Raw genomic sequence first — 19,926 nt, 5'->3', positions numbered from 1 at the left:
GGGTCATTCAGCGCTGAAAGAGAAACTGACAGTAAGAAGGTTTGAAAGGTGTAACAGGAGGAAAACCTCAAAGCAGTTGCACTATGAATCAATTGTTAGGAGAGGGTTGAGGAAAGGAAGATGGAAGAAAGAGAATATGAATGGTGGTACAGTAAAAGGAATATAAGAGGTTACAGTTAGGGGCCTAAGGGACGCTGGAAAAGAAGTGGTATTTAAATAATGAACATTTTTGAGTGCACTTTGACATGTTATCCAGAGGTAAGTATTTTATTTGGACTGCTAATTGTATGATCTTCAAGTTCAGTCATTTTTTGTCGAATATGCCCACACTTTAATTAGTTTTCTTATAGAATTAAACACAATTTTCACTAAATAATGACGTTATATATAACATTAGAAAACCAATCCTGAAGACCATTTGTTTTTCTTGTTTTACTGGATATAATTCATACCTTTCAAAAATCTGGAAGATTCGTTCACTAAGGGGAACAGAAGCATTGGACAAGTAACCTTAACCCCACAACAAGTACTTAGTAAACTGCTACAGACCTTACGGGTCTGTTGTGAGCAGAACTGGGTCCTAATAAGGCCACAGAAACCAAAAGAGTAACTGGAAACATATGTCTCATTCCAGGAGGAGAAAGACGCGGAGGACGAGAGCAAAGATTTGACCAATGCATCGCACAATTCCAGCCCCAGTCCAGAATCCAGGCCGGATGAAATCAAGAAGGTGAGGTGTCATTGCAGTAGTTGTCGAGCGTGAGAAACAGAAGACTTTCTCTCCTTGACTTTAACTCAGTGGTTCCCAACCTTTTTTGGCCCGTGCACCATTTGTCAGAATGTCATTCCACCCACTCCCCCCCTCTTTCCAAAATTGTCTGCCTCAAAAGGTGCATTCCAGATGATATGCCACAAAATACTAACTCAAACACACAAGCTAGTGGAGAGAGAGAGAGCCCAGCGGGACCTCTCAGTAGTGTGAGCCGATTCACACTGCGTTTTGTGTGGTCCAAGCGCCAGTTTGAGCCTGCCAATCTGTGGTCACAATTCCCCCCATCCCCCGAAACTCTGAAATTCCCCCATAGGGGGAATTCCCCCTGGTTGAGAACCACTGCGCTCTTCATTTTTTCCCGCAGATCTTCTAGTTTTAGGGAAGAGATTTTTAAAACTCGCTTCTGAATTTATGCAGTTTGTGCTTCTTAGTATTTTTGTTAGGTTATTTGAGAATAGAAGCAAGACTGTTACTTATGTGAGAACAGGAAAATACTAAAAGAGAGAGAGTTGTAAATAACTGTATAAACTGTTGTATAGCTTTTGCCTACAAAATTTTTCGACTTATTAGTATATGATATGAAATCAAACTTATCCCATTTTTTGAACGGTTAGGTAACGATTAGGTACCAGTCAGGACTGAGCACTATAATTCTAAACAAAGTTTAGGAGTGATATTCAGTAAATTTCAAATCATAATACTCATTTATGGACTAGGCATTACTGAAAACGCATGGCCATCACAGCGACAAACCTTATATCATTTATAGTTAAAACACTGTTAGTACAGAAAGCATCTTAAACTCCTGTCAGAATCTTAAACTCCTGTCAGAATCTTACGCTCACGTCGCTTCACTTATTGAAGATGACAGTACTTATTTAACCTATTCCAGGATCTTGCAGCCACTTCACTTAGTTCCAGTTGTCCGAATTCCTTTAACCTTTTCCAAAACCTCACCATAATTTCATCTCCCCCAAGCGTTGGATATTCACTCAACACATTCCATGAACTCACATCTATTAACTTAACTAATTCCAGGCTCTTATGATCATTTAAATTATTTCCAGCTGTTCGCATTCCGTCGACCTATTTCAGAACCTCATGATCCAATTCCAGACATCGACATTCACCTAACCTAATTCCAGGTTCTTCTGATCATTTAAACTATATTCCAACTGTTCGCATTCCGTCAACCTATTCCACAACCCCATGATCCAATTCCAGACATCGACATTCACCTAACCTACTTCCAGGTCCTTCTGATCATTTAAACTATATTCCAGCCGTTCGCATTCCTTCAACCTATTCCAGAACCTCATGATCCAGTTCCAGACATCGACATTCACCTAACCTAATTCCAGGTTCTTCTGATCATTTAAACTATTCCAGCCGTTCGCATTCCGTCAACCTGTTCCAGAACCTCACGATCCAATTCCAGACATCGACATTCACCTAACCTACTTCAAGGCCTTCCATTTACTTCACCCATTCCAGGTAGCCACAATCACCAAACATAATCCAGTCGTTCGAAATGCCATAAACAACCCTTTCCAGGTGCGCCTGGCTGAACTGGATCCCGTGACGTCATCGCCCCTCTTCCAGCAGCTCCTGAACAACAACGACATAGAGGTGAGTGACCTGGAATCCTCGCTGAGACTCAGGAGAGAATTCCAGCAGGCTTCGAATGACGCCAAGGACACCCAGTCACCTCTCGCTCGGGAGCCACTCAAACACCTGGAAGCGAAGCCTCCTCCGGCAGGTTACCACCAGGTAGGGCTCGCTCAGTTTAGGTTTTCCAGATAGGAAGATTTTTTTTTGTTTCGATCGGATCATTCTTTGGTACTTTCGCCGATGAGGGCGGAACTCCCCACATAATCGAGAACAGTTTCCCGTTAAAGATTAGAATGGAATGGAATGGAATATCCAGTTTAGGTCACAGGCCAAGCACTGGGACCTATGAGGTCATTCAGTGCTGGAATGGAAATTCTGAGTAAAAAAATTTGAAAGGTAGGAGGAAAACCTCAAAGCAGTTGCACTATGAAAAAATTGTTAGGAGAGGGTGGATAGCAAGGTGGAAGAAAGATAATATGAGTGGACGCTGCAAAGAACCTTTAGTAATGCCTACAGTGCACCCCGTGAGGTGCACTGACGGCACTAACCCCCCCCCCCAATGAGATCAAAGACTAGAGGAATGGTTAAGGTTTTCCTACATGAAGTTTAACTTTCCCCACCAGAAAAGAAAATTCATATCCAAATTAGGTGATAACATTGGTGTTTTCATGAGTTGAGTCGAATTCGCCACACAACAGAAGTAAATCCCAAACCAAAAAAATATGAAAATTCATTAACATTTCAAGATCTATGGTTGAATCCTCCATACATATATAAATAATTTCCCTAATAAAGGTTACACAGCTCAGTATTGTCCAGAGGCCTCGGTCAAAAATCAAAAGAAAATCATCAAAAGGGGGGAAGGGGATGTCTACGGGCAGCACAAGACCCATTTAACTTCCGGTGTGCAAACAAACAAACATTTCAGTCTTAGCATTATACAGATAATTAGATATCTAACGCCATTTCTACTACAAACTATCAACTTCTGGTTCAGAAGCCATTTAATATTTCCAGTCAGTAAATATTCTTAAACGAGCTTGAGGGCGCGTGCTACACTGCGCTGGAATCCGGTGCTGCCCGTCATTTCTCCCCTACCCTCCCAATTTCCTACCAACCTCGCCACCACCCAGGGTGGACAAACAGGTTTTCAGGAGGAGGGTGGATGTGTCATCTCTCCCTTACCCTCCCGATCCCCTACCTACCCCGTCCCCACCCAGGCCGGACAAACAAGAATATCCACTCGGATTTTATTATTACAGATGGATAGATAACATAAGCGACCATGACTACTAATAATTTCACTTCCTATACAAAACACTGTTGGATACACGAAAGGTGACTGGGAAGAAAAGGTAATTATCTGACTTACGTCCATTTCCGTCCTTCTGAATCAACGGCACCGTTTCCCATCTCATAGAGTTCTAGTCACGTACTGTAGCTAATCCTAGAAACATACTTCTCTAGAAACGTTCTCAGTGGCTGCTGTTTCCTTCGTATTCCAGTTATGTTCCTAAATGACTGGGAATCAACCATTGTCCAATGATTCGGAATAAATTGGTGTGATTCCAAAAAAAAAAAATTTTAATTTTGTTCTGTGTAAAAATCTTTTCTTTCAGTAACCTTCTGCTTCCATGATGTCATTAATGTGTCCTTAAACTCTCTCTTTAAATATGTGCATTTTGTCTTAAGGGGTGTTCATTGTATCTCTATGATTAAAGAGAGGGTCCTTCCAGTAAACTAGTTTCTTCAGTCATTCTAGAAAACTATACAGTACAGTAAATAAAAATGTGTTTTTTACTACTTTAAATCCCACACAAGTTCTCTGCCCTGAAATGGAACACTGCAGTGTCTGCAAAAATACAGAACTGAGAAAAATGGTAGATACTCCCTTGCCTACTTACTACTGATTTTGCAGATACTGCAAATGGGACCCCTAAATAAAGCATTGAGGAACCATTCTGAAACTGCAGTCACTTGTGTATTAGTGTTTCACGAGCCCAATAGGTGGCATATCTCAATTTCGAAAATTTTGCTGATACTGCAGTTTTCCATTTTAGGGCAGTGTATTCATCACTAATTCAGTTTCAGCCAGACATTAGGCTACATAAACCTACAGTTGCAATTTTGTATAACTACCCAACACACAAGTCAAATGTATCATTATAATTTCTTCTTGTGAAGCTCATTCTGTGAATTTTAAGTGGCTTTGTAGCTATAGGGTTAATCCCTGTAAAACCAAGTATAGCCATATATTTTGAAATTGTTCCAGTCTCACGATAAATTCAATTTCTATATATAAGTCTCATCGTAGATCTGGTTCAGTGCATTCCCTACGTATAGCACAGTTGACATAACATAAAACCAACACATACATACATACACACATATTCGTAACTAGCACGTAAAAGAAACTGCAAACTATATTATTTTTTCTACCATCTCAAACGCTCTTCTACTTTTGGGATACATACATACAGCACATTCATACATATTCCTAAGCAACTAGCAACCTGCAAACAACATTACTTTTCCTACCATCTCAAACGCTATTATACTTTTGAAATATTCGTACAAATACTCGCTGGAAAAAAAAAAACAAGAAAAAGTGCAAAATCAATGACCCATAAACTTCAAACTTGAGCCTCTCTTTAATTAGAACAGAGATACATGTCTGCTGTCTCTCTTAATCGAGTGTTTATCCTTCTAGTTACTATTCTGTGACCAGTTCTGTGTATATAGTGTGATGTTTGTCTGCCCGGCTTTCAGTAGAAATTTGCTCAAAGTTTAGGCAATACTGAATGGCTCATAAAACTGGGTGTGACCTGTATACATATGTATGTACAGTATATATATATATATATATATATATATATATATATATATATATATATATATATATATATATATATATATATATATATATATATATATATATATATATATATATATATATATATATATATATATATATATATATATATATATTTATATATATATATATATATATATATATATATATATATATATGTGTATATATATAAATATTTTATATACTGTATATATACCATGTGTGTAGTATATATATATATTTTCTTAACTTCTAATTTTCTGTCTGTTCATAATTAACGTAGGAATTTTCTTATCTTTATTTTAGCAGCTCTGTAAATGAATTTTTTGATGGCCACACTGGTCAATATCCAGCGTAATCATATGTAACCAAAATGCTAAACCTATCCTGTCTTGCCGTAAGATATAAAAATTCTAAATTGAAAATTAAATCAATTATACTGATTTTGCCTTAAATGCTTAATATTTCTTTTATTGGCTGAATAATTCAGTTGGAAAATTCAAATGAACTAAATGCTCACTTCAACATTCGCTGGAAGCATGATATAAAATTTAGAGAATATAGTAGGCCCTAAATAATTTTTTATGACATAATCCTTTCATTAAACTAAGATAATAAAATCCCATTAAATTCCATATACCTTCAAAATTTACTCAGAAGGCAATATACCTGTATAATAAAAATTAAAATCAATAGATGCATTTAGATTCCTATTGACTTCTACAATCAATGAAAGATATAAAAAAAATACCAGAAATCTCACTGACCTCAACATTACCTCACAGCACGAGAAAATCAGAACAAATACAATTAATTCTTAATGAGCTCCAACAGTTATTCAATGAAATTTACAGAAATAAGACAAATTTACAATTAATTCATACTGATTTTTACACTTACTCAGAGGCATATCTGAAAATCAGAAAATATACAAAAGCCAAATAAATTAAGAATCATATATACTCAAACCAAAAGGAAAAAAATATACAAATTTTAAGAAAATAAACAAAAACCCGTTTTTTTTATTATCCGAATGTTTCCAGTCTACAAACCGGAAGCCATAAATTTTCCAAATAAATTATGAATGATATTTACTCAAAACAAAAACAAAAAATATATTAAAAATTCCAAAATATAAAAAATATTTTTTTTATTTTATATTTTTCATATTTTATAGAAAAATAAAAAATTAAAAAAATCAGAGGATCACCAAATCACTAAAATTCAAGAATGCCACTTCCTCAAAGCAAGATGATCGAAATTTAAAAAAAAATAGTACAGCAATCCTTAAAAGTAACACACTGATTCGAACTCTCTCCACTCCTCAGCAACCATTTTAAAAAATTAGTACAGCAATCCTTAAAAGTAACGCACTGACTCGAACTCACTCTCTCTCCACCCCTCAGCAACCCACCGAGCAATTGGCAGCCAACGGCCCCAAGGCAGAAGCAGAGGCCAACGCCGCCCGGATTCTCAAGAAGACCCCCAGGCTTAAGAGGACAGAAGGACACAGGAAGAAGAGTGTCTCCAAGAGGGTTGGAATCAACAGGGACTGGAGACACGCCGTCGAGGGGAGGAACCAGAGCTCCGTTGAGAATGGTAAGAGAGAGAGAGAGAGAGAGAGAGAGAGAGAGAGAGAGAGGAGAGAGAGAGAGAGAGAGAAACAGGTGAACAGAGAGAAAAGATGATTGATTGTTGTGGCTATTAAAAGAGAGAGAGAGAGAGCGAGAGAGAGAGAAAGTTAGATGCAAACAGAGAGAGAGAGAGAGAGAGAGAGAGAGAGAGAGAGAGAGAGAGAGAGAGAGAGAGACTTAAAGAGAAAGTTAGAGGCAAACAGAGAGAGAGAGAGAGAGAAAGAGACTTAAAGAGAAAGCTGGAGGCAAACAGAGAGAGAGAGAGAGAGAGAGAGAGAGAGAGAGAGAGAGAGAGAGAGAGAGAGAGAGAGAGAGAGAATGTCATGTTTCAGAAAAACTATATATATTTTACATCAAAATAATCAGGAAATTACTGATTTATAGCCTCCACATGACAATAAACTTATTCTCTATCCCTTAAATAAACAGTCGATTTCTATTCTCCAAAGACAACAAACTAATTCTCTATCTCTACAATGAAGAGGTAATTTCACTTTCCCACCACAACCTGAACACATAAACAGTTGATTTCTATCTCCAAACGGGACGGAACTAAACTCCTATCTTTCTAAGGAACAGGAGGGAATAAAAATATAGAATTTAGGCCAAAGGCCAAGCGCTGGGACTTATGAGGCCACTTAGCACTGAAAGGGGAAACTGGCAGTGAGAAGGTTTGAAAGGTGTAACAGGAGGAAAACCTCAAAGCAGTTGCACTGGGAAACAATTGTTAGAAGAGGGTGGATAGTCATATGGAAGAAAGCGAATATGAACGGAGATACAGCGAAAGGAATGAAAGGGGTTGTAGCGGCTAGGGGCCCTAAGGAAGGGAGCTGCAAAGAACCTTAAGCAATGCCTAGACAGTGCACCACGTAAGGCGCACTGACGGCACTAACCCCCCTACAGAGCCTATCTTTCTTATAATTTTTCTTTCCCTCCAGAATCCGAGGACGAGGGTGGAGGGCTCAAGGCCAAAGAGCCTCCAGCCCCGAGGGAACCAGCCGTCGATCAGGCCCTCTACTTCGAGGAGAAGGTCGCGCCAATCCTGGATGAGATCAGCCGGGCAGTTGGATGTGGTGAGTAAAGGGTATTTGTCTAAGTGGGGGAGGATCTGAGGAGTTTATTGTCCTGTGCAGATTCATGTCATTTGTGCTGATCGTGTTTTGTTAATTGTAAAATTTGATGATACTACTACTGCTGCTGCTGCTACTACTACTACTACTACTACTACTACTACTACTACTACTACTACTACTACTACTAATAATAATAATAATAATAATAATAATAATAATAATAATATATGTGGCAGAGGGGAAAGGAATTCGCAGTTTCATTTCCTGATATGGAGTCACGCCCCTTGTTTTTTGGTCATACTTGACTCATTATAATGTCTCATCAGGCTACTTTAATAATAATAATAATAATAATAATAATAATAATAATAATAATAATAATAATAATAATAATAATACCTAGGACTTAATCTGTTTAACATATACTCAGAAAATACCCATAAATCCTAAACCAGATGAACAAAATCGATTAAGATCTCTAATTCCTTCTTCCCCTACTTATAATAATAATAATAATAATAATAATAATAATAATAATAATAATAATAATAATAATAATAATAATAATAATAATAATAATAATAATATGGAGTAACCAACCTGTTCAACCGTGAAAAAATCAGAAAATACTCAAAAGTCCTAAACCAGAAGAACAAAATCGATTAAGATCTCTAATTCCTTCTTCCCCTACTTATAATAATAATAATAATAATAATAATAATAATAATAATAATAATAATAATAGGAGTAACCAACCTATTCAACCATGTAAAAATAAAAAAATACTCATAAGTCCTAAACCAGAAGAACAAAATCGACTAAGACCTCTAATTCCTTCTCCTCCTCTTCCTCCTCCCTCGAGCAGCCGTGAGCGAGGACGTCCTGGCGGAACTGGTAGGAAAGCTCTACGGATCCCTGGAGGCCGGGGGCTTGCTGGGGAGACACTTCAGGTATCGCTCTCAAGTCCTGAGGGTCGTCTTCAAGTTGGTAGACAGAGAGCACGGGCCGCTTCTGGCCAACATAGCCAGAATCATGTTGGCTGTGAGTATTGCATGTTGATTGTTTTCCTCGTCAACTACATGTAATAAAATATGCAACGAGGTTTCTTCGGCGCAATCGAGTTTTTCTGTACAGCATATAATGCTGTATGAGCCGTGGCGCATGAAGCTTTCAGTCACGGCTCGGTGGTAGCCTGTTCTATAGCACTGCCAAACGCACGAATTATGACCAACTTTAATCTTGGATTAAAATAAAAACTACTGAGGCTAGAGGGCTGCAATTTGGTATGTTTGATGATTGGAGGGTGGATGGTCAACATACCAATTTGCAGCCCTCTAGCCTCAGTAGCTTTTTCAGATCTGTGGGCGGACGGACAGTCAAAGCCGGCACAGTAGTTTTCCCTTACATTAAACTAAAAATCTTGCTTTCCTCATGAGTCAATAAAATGGTGAAGAAATCCACAGTGGTGTAGATGTAAATATATGTTTTAGAAATATATACAGTATATTTATAATATATACAGTATATAATATATATATATATATATATATATATATATATATATATATATATATATATATATATATATATATATATATATATATATTTACATCCACACCACTGTGGATTCCTTCCCAATAATAATAATAATAATAATAATAATAATAATAATAATAATAATAATAACAACAACAACAACATTCTCTTACAGCTCAAAGTCTCCGGCAGCAACCTGACTTCCGTCTGCAAACTGGTCTTCAAAGTGACCCGCCACGACACCAACGACGCCCTCTTCCTGGAGGGGAACCTCCTGGACCTCCTGCTGGAAGCCGTGGCCTGCGTCCCGCCCCTGGAACAGCCCGAGGCCTGCGTCTATGGCTACGGCGCCCTCAAGTTCCTGACGATGAACTCCCAGCTGGTGACGAGGCTTCTCAACCGGGGGATTCTCGAGCTCCTCGTGCTTCATATGAAGCTCATTGTGAACCACGTGAGTATTTGGATAGAATTTAGGCCATAGGTCAAGCTAAGCTGGGGTCCGTGAGGTCATTCAGGGCTGAAAGGGAATTGACAGTAAGGAGGTTTGAAAGGTGTAACGGGAGGATAATCTCGCAGTTGCTTTAGGGAACAATAGGAAGAGAATGTGGACGGAGGTAGAGTAAAAGGAATGGGAAAGGGTGCAGCTAGGGGCCTCAAGAAGGGACGCTGCTAAGAGCCTTGAGTAATGCCTACAGTGCGCCACGTGGGGTGCACTGACGGCATTAGCCCCCCTACCATCTGGGTACGTGAGTGTTAAGTATGTTGGTGGGAATTTTATAGCCAACTGCAATTAGGGCCTACATAGACCCTCTTATAAAGGCGTCCTGTAATTATTATTATTATTATTATTATTATTATTATTATTATTATTATTATTATTATTATTATTATTATTATTATTATTATTATTATTATTCAGAAGATGATGAACTCTATTCTTATGGAACAAGTCCACCAAAGGGGCCACTGACTTGAAATTCTGAAGCTTGTAAAGAATATTAAGGTGTTCATTAAGAAGTAAGAGGAAGTAAAGGGAAATACAGAAAGAAGAGATACCACTTATTAAAAAAAAGAAAAAATCAATAAATTCAAAGATAAAAATGTATTAAAATGCAAGGAGAACAGTATTAGGGCAGTAATGCATCTCAAAGTTAAGTGCTAAAGGGTATAATAAGATTCCTGCTTGTGGACCACTGGACTCTGTCCAAAGGACAGAGACCACTGAACCAAAAAAACATTCAAATCTGCACAAGCCAAAACATCATTATCTGCAAGATTTTCCCTTATATACGATTACTTTCAAAGTTCCATTTACTGAAATATAAAAAAATATACACCCTGCACATCAATGCTACTCAATTCACGCGTGACTTCTTCATTACATTCCCTTGAAAAGATACGATTGAACAAAAGTTTTATCAATCTCTTCTAAACAGCAACAAGAGAGCGGAAGCGTTCCAGAGCAGACTCACTACGCTCTGGTGCAGCTGACGGGGACGCTACGGCACGTGAGCAGCTGCGAACGCACGTTCCCTCTCCTGCTGGTGACTGGCGCTGTTCCGCAGGTCTGCGCCCTGCTGCAGCACTTCTGCCACGACCAAGATGTCACCGCAAATGTCGTCAGAATACTAAGGTAGGGGCGGACCTGACTTCTGTAATCGCCTAAGGTCTCTGGCTGGGGTTCAATTGTATGTAATCTTTTTCTGTTATAATTTTTAATATTTTTTACTTTATTGTCAATATTAGTACTGTTATGGCCATTATTATGACTCACTATTTTTGCAATTACTTCTGCAACTGTGTGGATATTGTCGATTATCACTTTATATCAATTTATCTGGTGTATCTAGATTGTGCGTATAATTGTGTTGCATCTACTTTTGTATATTCCATGTATATGACCCTAAGCCGAAATAAATATTATTATTATTATTATTATTATTATTATTATTATTATTATTATTATTATTATTATTATTATTATTATTATTATGCTATTTAAGTTAATATCTAGTCTATTTTATTTTTGCTGGATATTCATTTACAAATTGCAGACACTAAAAAACCCCTATAATTGCTACAATCTAGGTCTACTGGGTTATTCTAAACTTTAGCTCCGCAATTCTCCTCTTATTTAAGTATTATTCGCTTCTTTATTTTTAAATTCCCATAATTGCCCCTTTCTCCTTAATTCCAAGTTTTCTTATTCCTGGGAATAGCCAATACGACTTTCATTGGTCTACTCACCTCTCAATTCCTAGCTTTGTTATCGTACCTGATTTCTCCCAAATTCTCAATTATTATGGACTTCTTCTTAATTCTTAAATGTCGTTGACCAACCTGCACTTTCATTTAGATATTTCATTTTACATGCTTGCTTCCCGATTCTTCACTTTCTTTAACCCGTTTATTTCCTAATTACTTATTCCCATTTCTCTCTCGAATGGCATAGACCTACATGTTGCAAATTCTCAACTTTCATATACCTGTCTGTTTCTGGTTCTAGACTTTCATGTACCTCCCTGCCCCGTCATTCTGAGTTTCATGGACCTCGTTCCTCTACATTTATCGACTTTCACACATTTCCCTGTTTTCTTAATTCTCGACTTTCATGATCACGTTTGCCTCCTAACTATCGCCTTCCATATACGCCTATGTTTCTCGATTCTCGACTATATAAATCCATTCGCTTTTCAGATCTCGTCGTTCGTGTAAGGTGTGACTTCTTTCTCCCTAATTCTCAACATTCTTATACCTACTTGCTCCCTAATTCTCAATGTTCACATACCTAGTTGCTCCCTAATTCTTAGCGTTTATATACCTACTTGCTCCCTAAGTCTCAACATTCACATAACTACTTGCTCCCTAAGTCTCAACATTCATATACCTACCTGCTCCCTTCTTCCTCCTTAAGTCTTAACATTCATATACCTAGTTGCTCCTTTCTTGCTCCTAAATTCTCAACATTCATATACCTACTTGTTCCTTAACTCTCAACATTCATATACCTACTTGCTCCCTAATTCTCAACATTCAAATGACTACCTGCTCCCTCCCTAATTCTGAACATTCACATACCTACTTGCTCCCTTCATCCTCCCTAATTCTCAACATTCACATAGCTACTTGCTCCCTAATTCTCAACATTCCTATACCTACTTGATCCCTTCTCAACATTCATATACCTACTTGCTCCCTTCTTGCACCCTAATTCTCAACATTCATATACCTACTTGCTCCCCAATTCTCAACATTCATATACCTACTTGCTCCCTAATTCTCAACATTCATATACGTACTTGCTCCCTTCTTGTGCCCTAATTCTCAACATTCATATACCTACTTGCTCCCTAATTCTCAACATTCATATACCTACTTGCTCCCTAATATCAACATTCATATACCTAATTGCTCCCTTATTCTCAACATTCATATACCTACTTGCTCCCCAATTCTCAACATTCATATACCTACTTGCTCCCTTCTTGTGCCCTAATTCTCAACATTCATATACCTAATTGCTCCCTAATTCTCAACATTCATATACCTACTTGCTCCCTATCTCTCCTTCAACTGACCTGCCGGCTCCTTATAATTCTTGACTTTACACACTCATTCCCCTTTACAGCATCATTTCGACTCACGAGGAATGCTGCGCAGCAGCTGCCGCTCACCCAGGCATTTTCGCTTCAGCTGTGGCTGCCCTTCGACGCCACGCTGCCAACCCGGCCATCGTGGTGAGACTGGCTTACGCCCTTGGGAACATGATGGCTAATTCTGATGATGCCAGATGGCAGGTAAATAAATGTCACTGTAGCTTTACTCATTTTCCTTTGTCTGGTGGGCATAAGACTCCCGGGGTATTTTACCCAAACAAATACCCAGGGTATTTTTTGTCTTGAGAACTGTGTTGTTTTAATGTACAGAGTGAGATGTCAAAATATCTTTAGCATCAGAGGTATGCCTGACTTGTTCCAAATATCCCCATCTCTCCAAAATAGATAGTTTATTAAAATGTGTACCACTCTAAGGTTTAGATCTTAACAAAACTCCAAAAAACTGATATTAACACAGAATGAGATGGCAAACTTTTTTGTGTAAAACCATAGAGTTATGTCTGACTTGTTGCAAATATCCCCACCTCTCCACAATGAGTAACTTTTATAAAAAGTACCACTCTAAGATTTAGATCTTGACAAAACTCCAAAAACCTGATGTTAATGGAATTCTGAAATACATTTAACCCCCTGACTTACTTTTAGGCAGATGAAAAAGTTCGAAACTCAGCCCATTTCAACTTTGGGATTTAAAATTCATTTTATGGGTCTCTAACAAAAATTTATGATAGAGTGAATTTCACTTGGCAAACTCAAAAAAAGGGATGACTACAACACTGAGAAATTGATTTATATCGTTAACTTTTAACCTTGGAAGAAAACAAGAGCTGTGTCCATCACAAAATTATAATCTAAACAGAATAAAATTCATATAGAATTCTACAAAAATATAAGAAAAGCACGAATCTCCCTGGTAACACTTTCAAAAGCATGAATTTCCCTTTTAAAATGTTGAAAAACACAAATTTCTCTGGTGACACTTTCAAAAGCAAGATATTTACTCACAGCTCTTCAGCGAGGACGGCTTCACGGAGACCTTACTGGAACTCCTGACGGAGTACCTGCAGAGAGACAGACAGAGTCAGCACGAGACGATGGACCCACTTACCCCTGCCAGTGGCACCCCTGAGGATGTCATGGTCAAGGTAAAAAATACAATGCAGAGCAATAAAATTACATGGCAGTGAATATAATGTGGTGTAATGTAACATATATAGTATGCAGTGCAGTATGAATGCAAGCTGTATGTATGGCATTGATTCTGCAGGACAGTACAGTACAGTTCAGTTCAGTATAGTACAGTACTGTACATAGTACAGTGCAGTACAGTAGAGTACAGTTCAGTTCAGTTCAGCATAGTACAGTACAGTAGAGTATGGTACAGTTCAGTTCAGTTCAGTACAGTACAGTACAGTTCAGTTCAGTTTAGCATAGTACAGTTCAGTTCAGTTCAGTACAACACAGTACAGTATGGTATGGTACAGTTCAGTTCAGTACAGTACAGTTCAGTTCAGTTTAGTTCAGTACAGTACAGTACAGTACCATAAAACATAATACATGACTATATTTTGTGACTGAATACGCCATGTTTTGTTAAAAGAAAAACTGTACAATATACCACTATAAATGCTCAATACCATGCAATTGAAAACTAATTTTGGAGAAAAAATCTTAAGAGTATATAACAAAACCATGCACTCAATTTTTGTTGACATTTTATTCTCCTGCAACAAAACCACTAACATCTTTAAAAAAAAAAATCAGAATAAAAATCTTCTTCCAGTTAATTCGGGTGCTGGCGAACGTATCGGTCAACTCCCGGGTAGGGCCTGTGTTGGCAAGGTCGAGGACCTGTCTCTCGCTGCTGATCTCGGTTCTGAGGCACAAGTCTGTCGACGAGAGCGAGGAGCTGGTCCTCTCCGCTTTGGCAACTCTGAATAACCTCACTTTCTACACCAGGGACCAGCCCATGTCTGCTCATCACACGCAGCTTGCTGAGTGTAAGTGCTGGGGACAAGGTATCTATCTATCTATAATAATAAAATCAGGGTGGATCGTTCTTGTTTGTCCGCCCTGGGTGGGGGCAGGGTAGGTAGGGGACTGGGAAGGTAGGGGAGACATGACACATACACCCTCCTCCTGCAAACCTGTCTGTCCACCCCAGGTGGGAGCAGGGTAGGTAGGGGATCGAGAGGGTAGGGGAGACATGACACATCTATCCCACTCCCCCGCTGCAAACCTGTTTGTCTACCCCAGGTGGGGGCAAGGTAGGTAGGAGGGTAGGGGAGACATGACAGGCAGCGCCAGGTTCCAGCTCAGTGTAGCACATGCCATCAAGCTCGTTTTCTAAATAATCTTCAAAACTTTTTGCTTTCCTTTCACGTTTCAAAATGAATATAATTGATAAGCAGTTTAACCAGACCTCTGAGCTCATTTATTGGCTTCTCACAGAGCTGGCTATCACGTTCCCAAAATCAGCTAATGCTGGCCAGATAATCGTTTAAGTATATTGAATAACTTGCTTCTGGTTACACTGGTTAAACAAATTCAAATATTAATGAAAATTAAATAAGTTCAAAATTATAATGGAAATGCAATGAGTTGGTCAGTGTCTAGGAGAATTATTCTGGCGCGTATATGAATCTATTCAAATATTAAAACATAGACACAAGGTGTTACACCTTACAGGCTAAATGAGTAAAAAAAATGTCACTTGACTGTGCTCTTTTGTGAAATCCTAAAATAAGAATTTCTATCAGACATGAAATTAACCAAAAAAGGATTTCTGTGGTAAATCTCTCATCATATGTGTTTAACCTAATTAAAACATCTACATCACTCTATTAACAAAGAATTCCCTTGGTACAATTAACAATCCTTCTAACACGAAAATCCATTTTATTTAGCCTTCTCATCTGATGAGATATTGGCTGACAAATTATACAAAATGGAAATGAACTTTTCCGTTTATTTTTCCTTTATAAACATAAGCTATCTTCTGAAATCTGAGCTACACATCTTAACATTCCTCTGATATATTCTAGGTCTGTGCGACATGCTACCTATGGACCACGTAGAGGGCCTGGTGGAGACCATTCGCGTCTTCGGAAACCTGACCCACTTCCGGGAAATCAGAGACATACTCACTAAGAAAGCTGGTAAGTGCTGGATGTAGCCCATGATGAAGAGAAGGTAATTTGTCATTATTATTTTTATCATTATTATTCAGAAGTGTTTAGGTGAATTCGTAATGGGCAAGTACAACACGGTAATGTTACGAAAATATAATTTTCAACACGCCGTACGTCCCGTTAATAATGATTACGTCCTTCCAGTCCTGGAAATCCTCATAGAAATGCTGGACTGTGACTCCAGAGAACTGGTCTACGTCTGTGCCGGAGTGCTGGTCAACCTCATGTCAGACGCCTCCAGAAGATCCATCTTCCAGAGTGAAAATGGCGTTTTAAGGTAAGAGAATCTGACAATAATTGACGGACATGTTTAATGTGCAAATAGTGCGTCCCCGACTTACGGCGGATTTGATCTTATGGCGCTTTTCCAGTGATGTTAACACCGCTTAGGGTGCTGTAACTTGAAGCAACATCAAGTTACGGCATTAAAACTCCAATGATGGACGCGACATACGGCGAAATATACAAATGTTACAATAGTAAGGTCATCACCTATACGGGGGTAAAGTCTAAATAACTATCACAAACGTCCATCATTATACAAATATATCATTTATGAACATAACCATTAAGGCAAAATACTACAACTGAAACTAAGAGCACTTTTAGCTGTATATATTTTCTTTTAAAAGAAAAATTCCAAAAAATGAAGCAATGCTTGTTGGTAAAACACTTTAGTGTACACATTACTTCTTGCCTTACAACATACTGTACTTAGCATTAAAGCCATGATCTCAAACTACAGTCACAGATAGTTTTTGGACTTCTAAACATTTTTGTCATGATCACTACAACCTCTGCAGTTTAATGCAATTGCTAAATCTCAATTAATCCTTTTTCCACATTTCCACCAGTCATTACAACTTCTTTCTAATTCTATAATTTCTAAATTTCAATGGACCCATTTGGAAATTTCAATTATTGTAAACAAGCTTGTAAGACCCTCAAAGTTATCTGTGAACTCAACAGACCATTCTTATCATATTGGTATTACTGTACTCTGAACTTAAACTGCAGTTAGTTGGTCTAATTGCAGTACAGTATAGTATAATCTAAACATACTCTCACACAGACCTTCCTAGAAAATCTCACTCTGTTCAGAAAACTCAACATGTCCTTCAGGTAATTCTAAGTTTTTCCTCAAGTGTGAAGTGGCCTCTTGCAATTTCAAGCTTGTCTTAAAATTAGCAGACCCTTCTTACAATCCTACACATCTTCCTCAAACTCCACAGACTCTTCTTGCAATCCTACATAAATTACCTCAGATGCAAAAGACTCTCCTTTATAATCCCACATCCCTTCCTCAAACACAATCAATTTCAATTACTCCCCCGAAACTCCACAGAATGATTGACGTCCTTCAGTACTTTGGCTACGGAGACTGGCAACTGTGTAGCCTGGCGTGCCAGGTCTTGTGGAATTACTGTGCCTCCGCTGCTGATGTGGAGTCTACTCTGGGCCACAAGGAGACAGAGAAACTCATCTTCGTTCTGGAGGAATTCCTGGGTGAGGATGTGAATTGACGTTCTTTTGATTTTGATTTTCGAGTTATAGGCCTATTTTCTCATGCACTGAGAACACCACTAATTTTTGTACGAGAGGCATTTTCTTGCAGTTTCTACAGTAAGTACTGTATTTACTTGTAGACAAAAACTCTTGCTTTATTCTTGAATTTCTATATAAGGATATGAATAAAACTTTTTTTTATGTGCCATTTATTTAAATCTACTTGTGACTGATAGATGAAAAGAAAATATATGCATGACTTTCTTCAATATAAAATGGGTAACTGATGTTAAAACAATATCCCTTCAATTAGTATGTAAAATTAATATTTACATTATTTGTCTGGCATAAATACATCAAAATAAGAGTATAATTTTCTGAAAAAAAATATTCTATTACTGCATTAGTAATTCAAAAACTCAACAAAATACAATTCAACCAACAGATTTATCCCAAATATACCCCAATTCCTTTAAAACATGACTTCTCAATCCAGTTTTCCTTCAGAACAAAACTGACGACAGACATGGGTACAAAAATCTACGACGTAACAAATTCTGTCCGACGACAAAATTACATTTGCTAACGCTGGTCCATTTTTGCAGACGACGACTCCTACTTCAACAACCCAGAAGTATTTGGGGAGTGTGAACCTGACACCAAGGAGATAATCTACCAGATGTGGGAAGACTTCGCCCATGTGGCAACGAAGCTCTTGGACAGGATAGAGGAACAAGACTCCCTCCCAATTGTCGAGACGAAATCTTAGTGATCAAGAAAAACGTTACCAAGGAAATCACCTTTTGTGTACATACACATACTTGAATAAGCAGTGCAAGTTCCATATTGTGTTGCCTAAAATGGAACGCTACACTGGGGCTTGTGCCTATACGGATGACAAGCTGCTTGAAGGAACAACTGCATTTATTCTGGTGTCCGCAGTACGGTTATGCAGTTTCAAGGACTTGACTGTTCCGGCTTGTGTCCATAGTACCAGCAATCTGAGTTTTCAAGGAACATGTTCATCCCAGCTTGTAACATGAAGCAGTACAAGATGCGTTTCAAGGGAAGCCTGCATTCTGAACTGAAACCATAATAAAAGAAATTTGTTTTGTGAAATAAAGTACTACAGGCATTCAAGCTTGTAGATATGGGCATGCTGAATTTTGTGAAACAAACTGCATCCAAGGTTGTAACCATATTAAAAAGGTTAAAGTTTCAAACAACTTATTGAACATCACTTTTAAAGCCCTATCAAACAAGAAAATAAAGTACTGGACCACATAAAGGTGCGGTCGCCAAGCCTGAGGTTCTCTTCAAAATCTTGTAGAATATAGTTTTAGAATGGCTTGAAATTTCTAGCAAATTGTTCATTTTCATTTTAAAAATGCATGGATCAGTTGTAAAACACTACAGTACTTATACTGAACAAAAAAATCATACTATTATTTGGTTCTCAATAAAACAATAAACTAAAATGTACATGGGTAAAAAGACCTCACAAGTTTCATACAACCCGTCTTTTGTTTAATAATTTGATAACTACGCGCTGTGTCGACAATAACCTGAAGTGATATTAAAACCTAACTTTAGAAGAAATAATGTAATGTTGTAGGATCTTAAGAATTTCATCCGTATTCAGCTTAAAGAGTTTTTCTAAAACTCCATTTGATGTACCATATGTATAAAAATATGCATAAAACACAGATATATAGATACTTTACATTAGAGGGGGTTAATGAAAGAGTTGCGTGATAAGCTATGCTTGGTTTAATGTTGTCGAGTGAGTACACACTGAATGGGACAACTATTACAAGTTTTAAAACAATATCAAAATAAATATACAGTACAATTATTTATTCATATGAAGCTTTTGATTACTTCATCTTATCTTTTCTCTCTATATATGTGGGTGGTATAAAGACTTCTTCCTTTTCCATAATGGTTGTTTAAGAGAAGTATCCCTTTTCATTTATGGTTTCTTCCTGCCTAGCTGTCCAACGTAACCTAGCCTCCAACACTCACCAAGAACAAATCATTTGAGCGCCCCCTGTGAGAGGCTAGGAGTGGGACTTGCTGGTCTCGTTAAACTGCTTAATGATCACACAATAAAGCATCACCTTCATTTGAACAAG

At 37.9% G+C, this 19,926-nt stretch overlaps 1 protein-coding gene across 1 annotated transcript in view; it reads left to right on the top strand.

Annotated features, from left to right (window-relative positions):
- Positions 1–18,560, top strand: part of LOC136852838 (armadillo repeat-containing protein 2) — a 135,097-nt gene extending 116,537 nt beyond the window's left edge. Inside the window, exons 6-19 of the mRNA XM_067127743.1 lie at positions 638–730; positions 2,327–2,542; positions 6,641–6,833; positions 7,807–7,941; positions 8,807–8,982; positions 9,653–9,928; positions 10,914–11,110; positions 13,106–13,274; positions 14,102–14,239; positions 14,878–15,094; positions 16,139–16,252; positions 16,430–16,562; positions 17,631–17,791; positions 18,397–18,560. Coding sequence (XP_066983844.1) covers positions 638–730; positions 2,327–2,542; positions 6,641–6,833; positions 7,807–7,941; positions 8,807–8,982; positions 9,653–9,928; positions 10,914–11,110; positions 13,106–13,274; positions 14,102–14,239; positions 14,878–15,094; positions 16,139–16,252; positions 16,430–16,562; positions 17,631–17,791; positions 18,397–18,560 — 2,382 coding nt within the window. The remainder of the gene's footprint in view (positions 1–637; positions 731–2,326; positions 2,543–6,640; positions 6,834–7,806; positions 7,942–8,806; positions 8,983–9,652; positions 9,929–10,913; positions 11,111–13,105; positions 13,275–14,101; positions 14,240–14,877; positions 15,095–16,138; positions 16,253–16,429; positions 16,563–17,630; positions 17,792–18,396) is intronic.
- Positions 18,561–19,926: the final 1,366 nt, after the last annotated feature.

This window comes from Macrobrachium rosenbergii, chromosome 26 (genome assembly GCF_040412425.1).
Source record: "Macrobrachium rosenbergii isolate ZJJX-2024 chromosome 26, ASM4041242v1, whole genome shotgun sequence".
Lineage (NCBI taxonomy): Eukaryota > Metazoa > Arthropoda > Malacostraca > Decapoda > Palaemonidae > Macrobrachium > Macrobrachium rosenbergii.
Note: the sequence above shows the minus strand (reverse complement) of the source record. Positions and strands in the feature narration are given on the sequence as shown.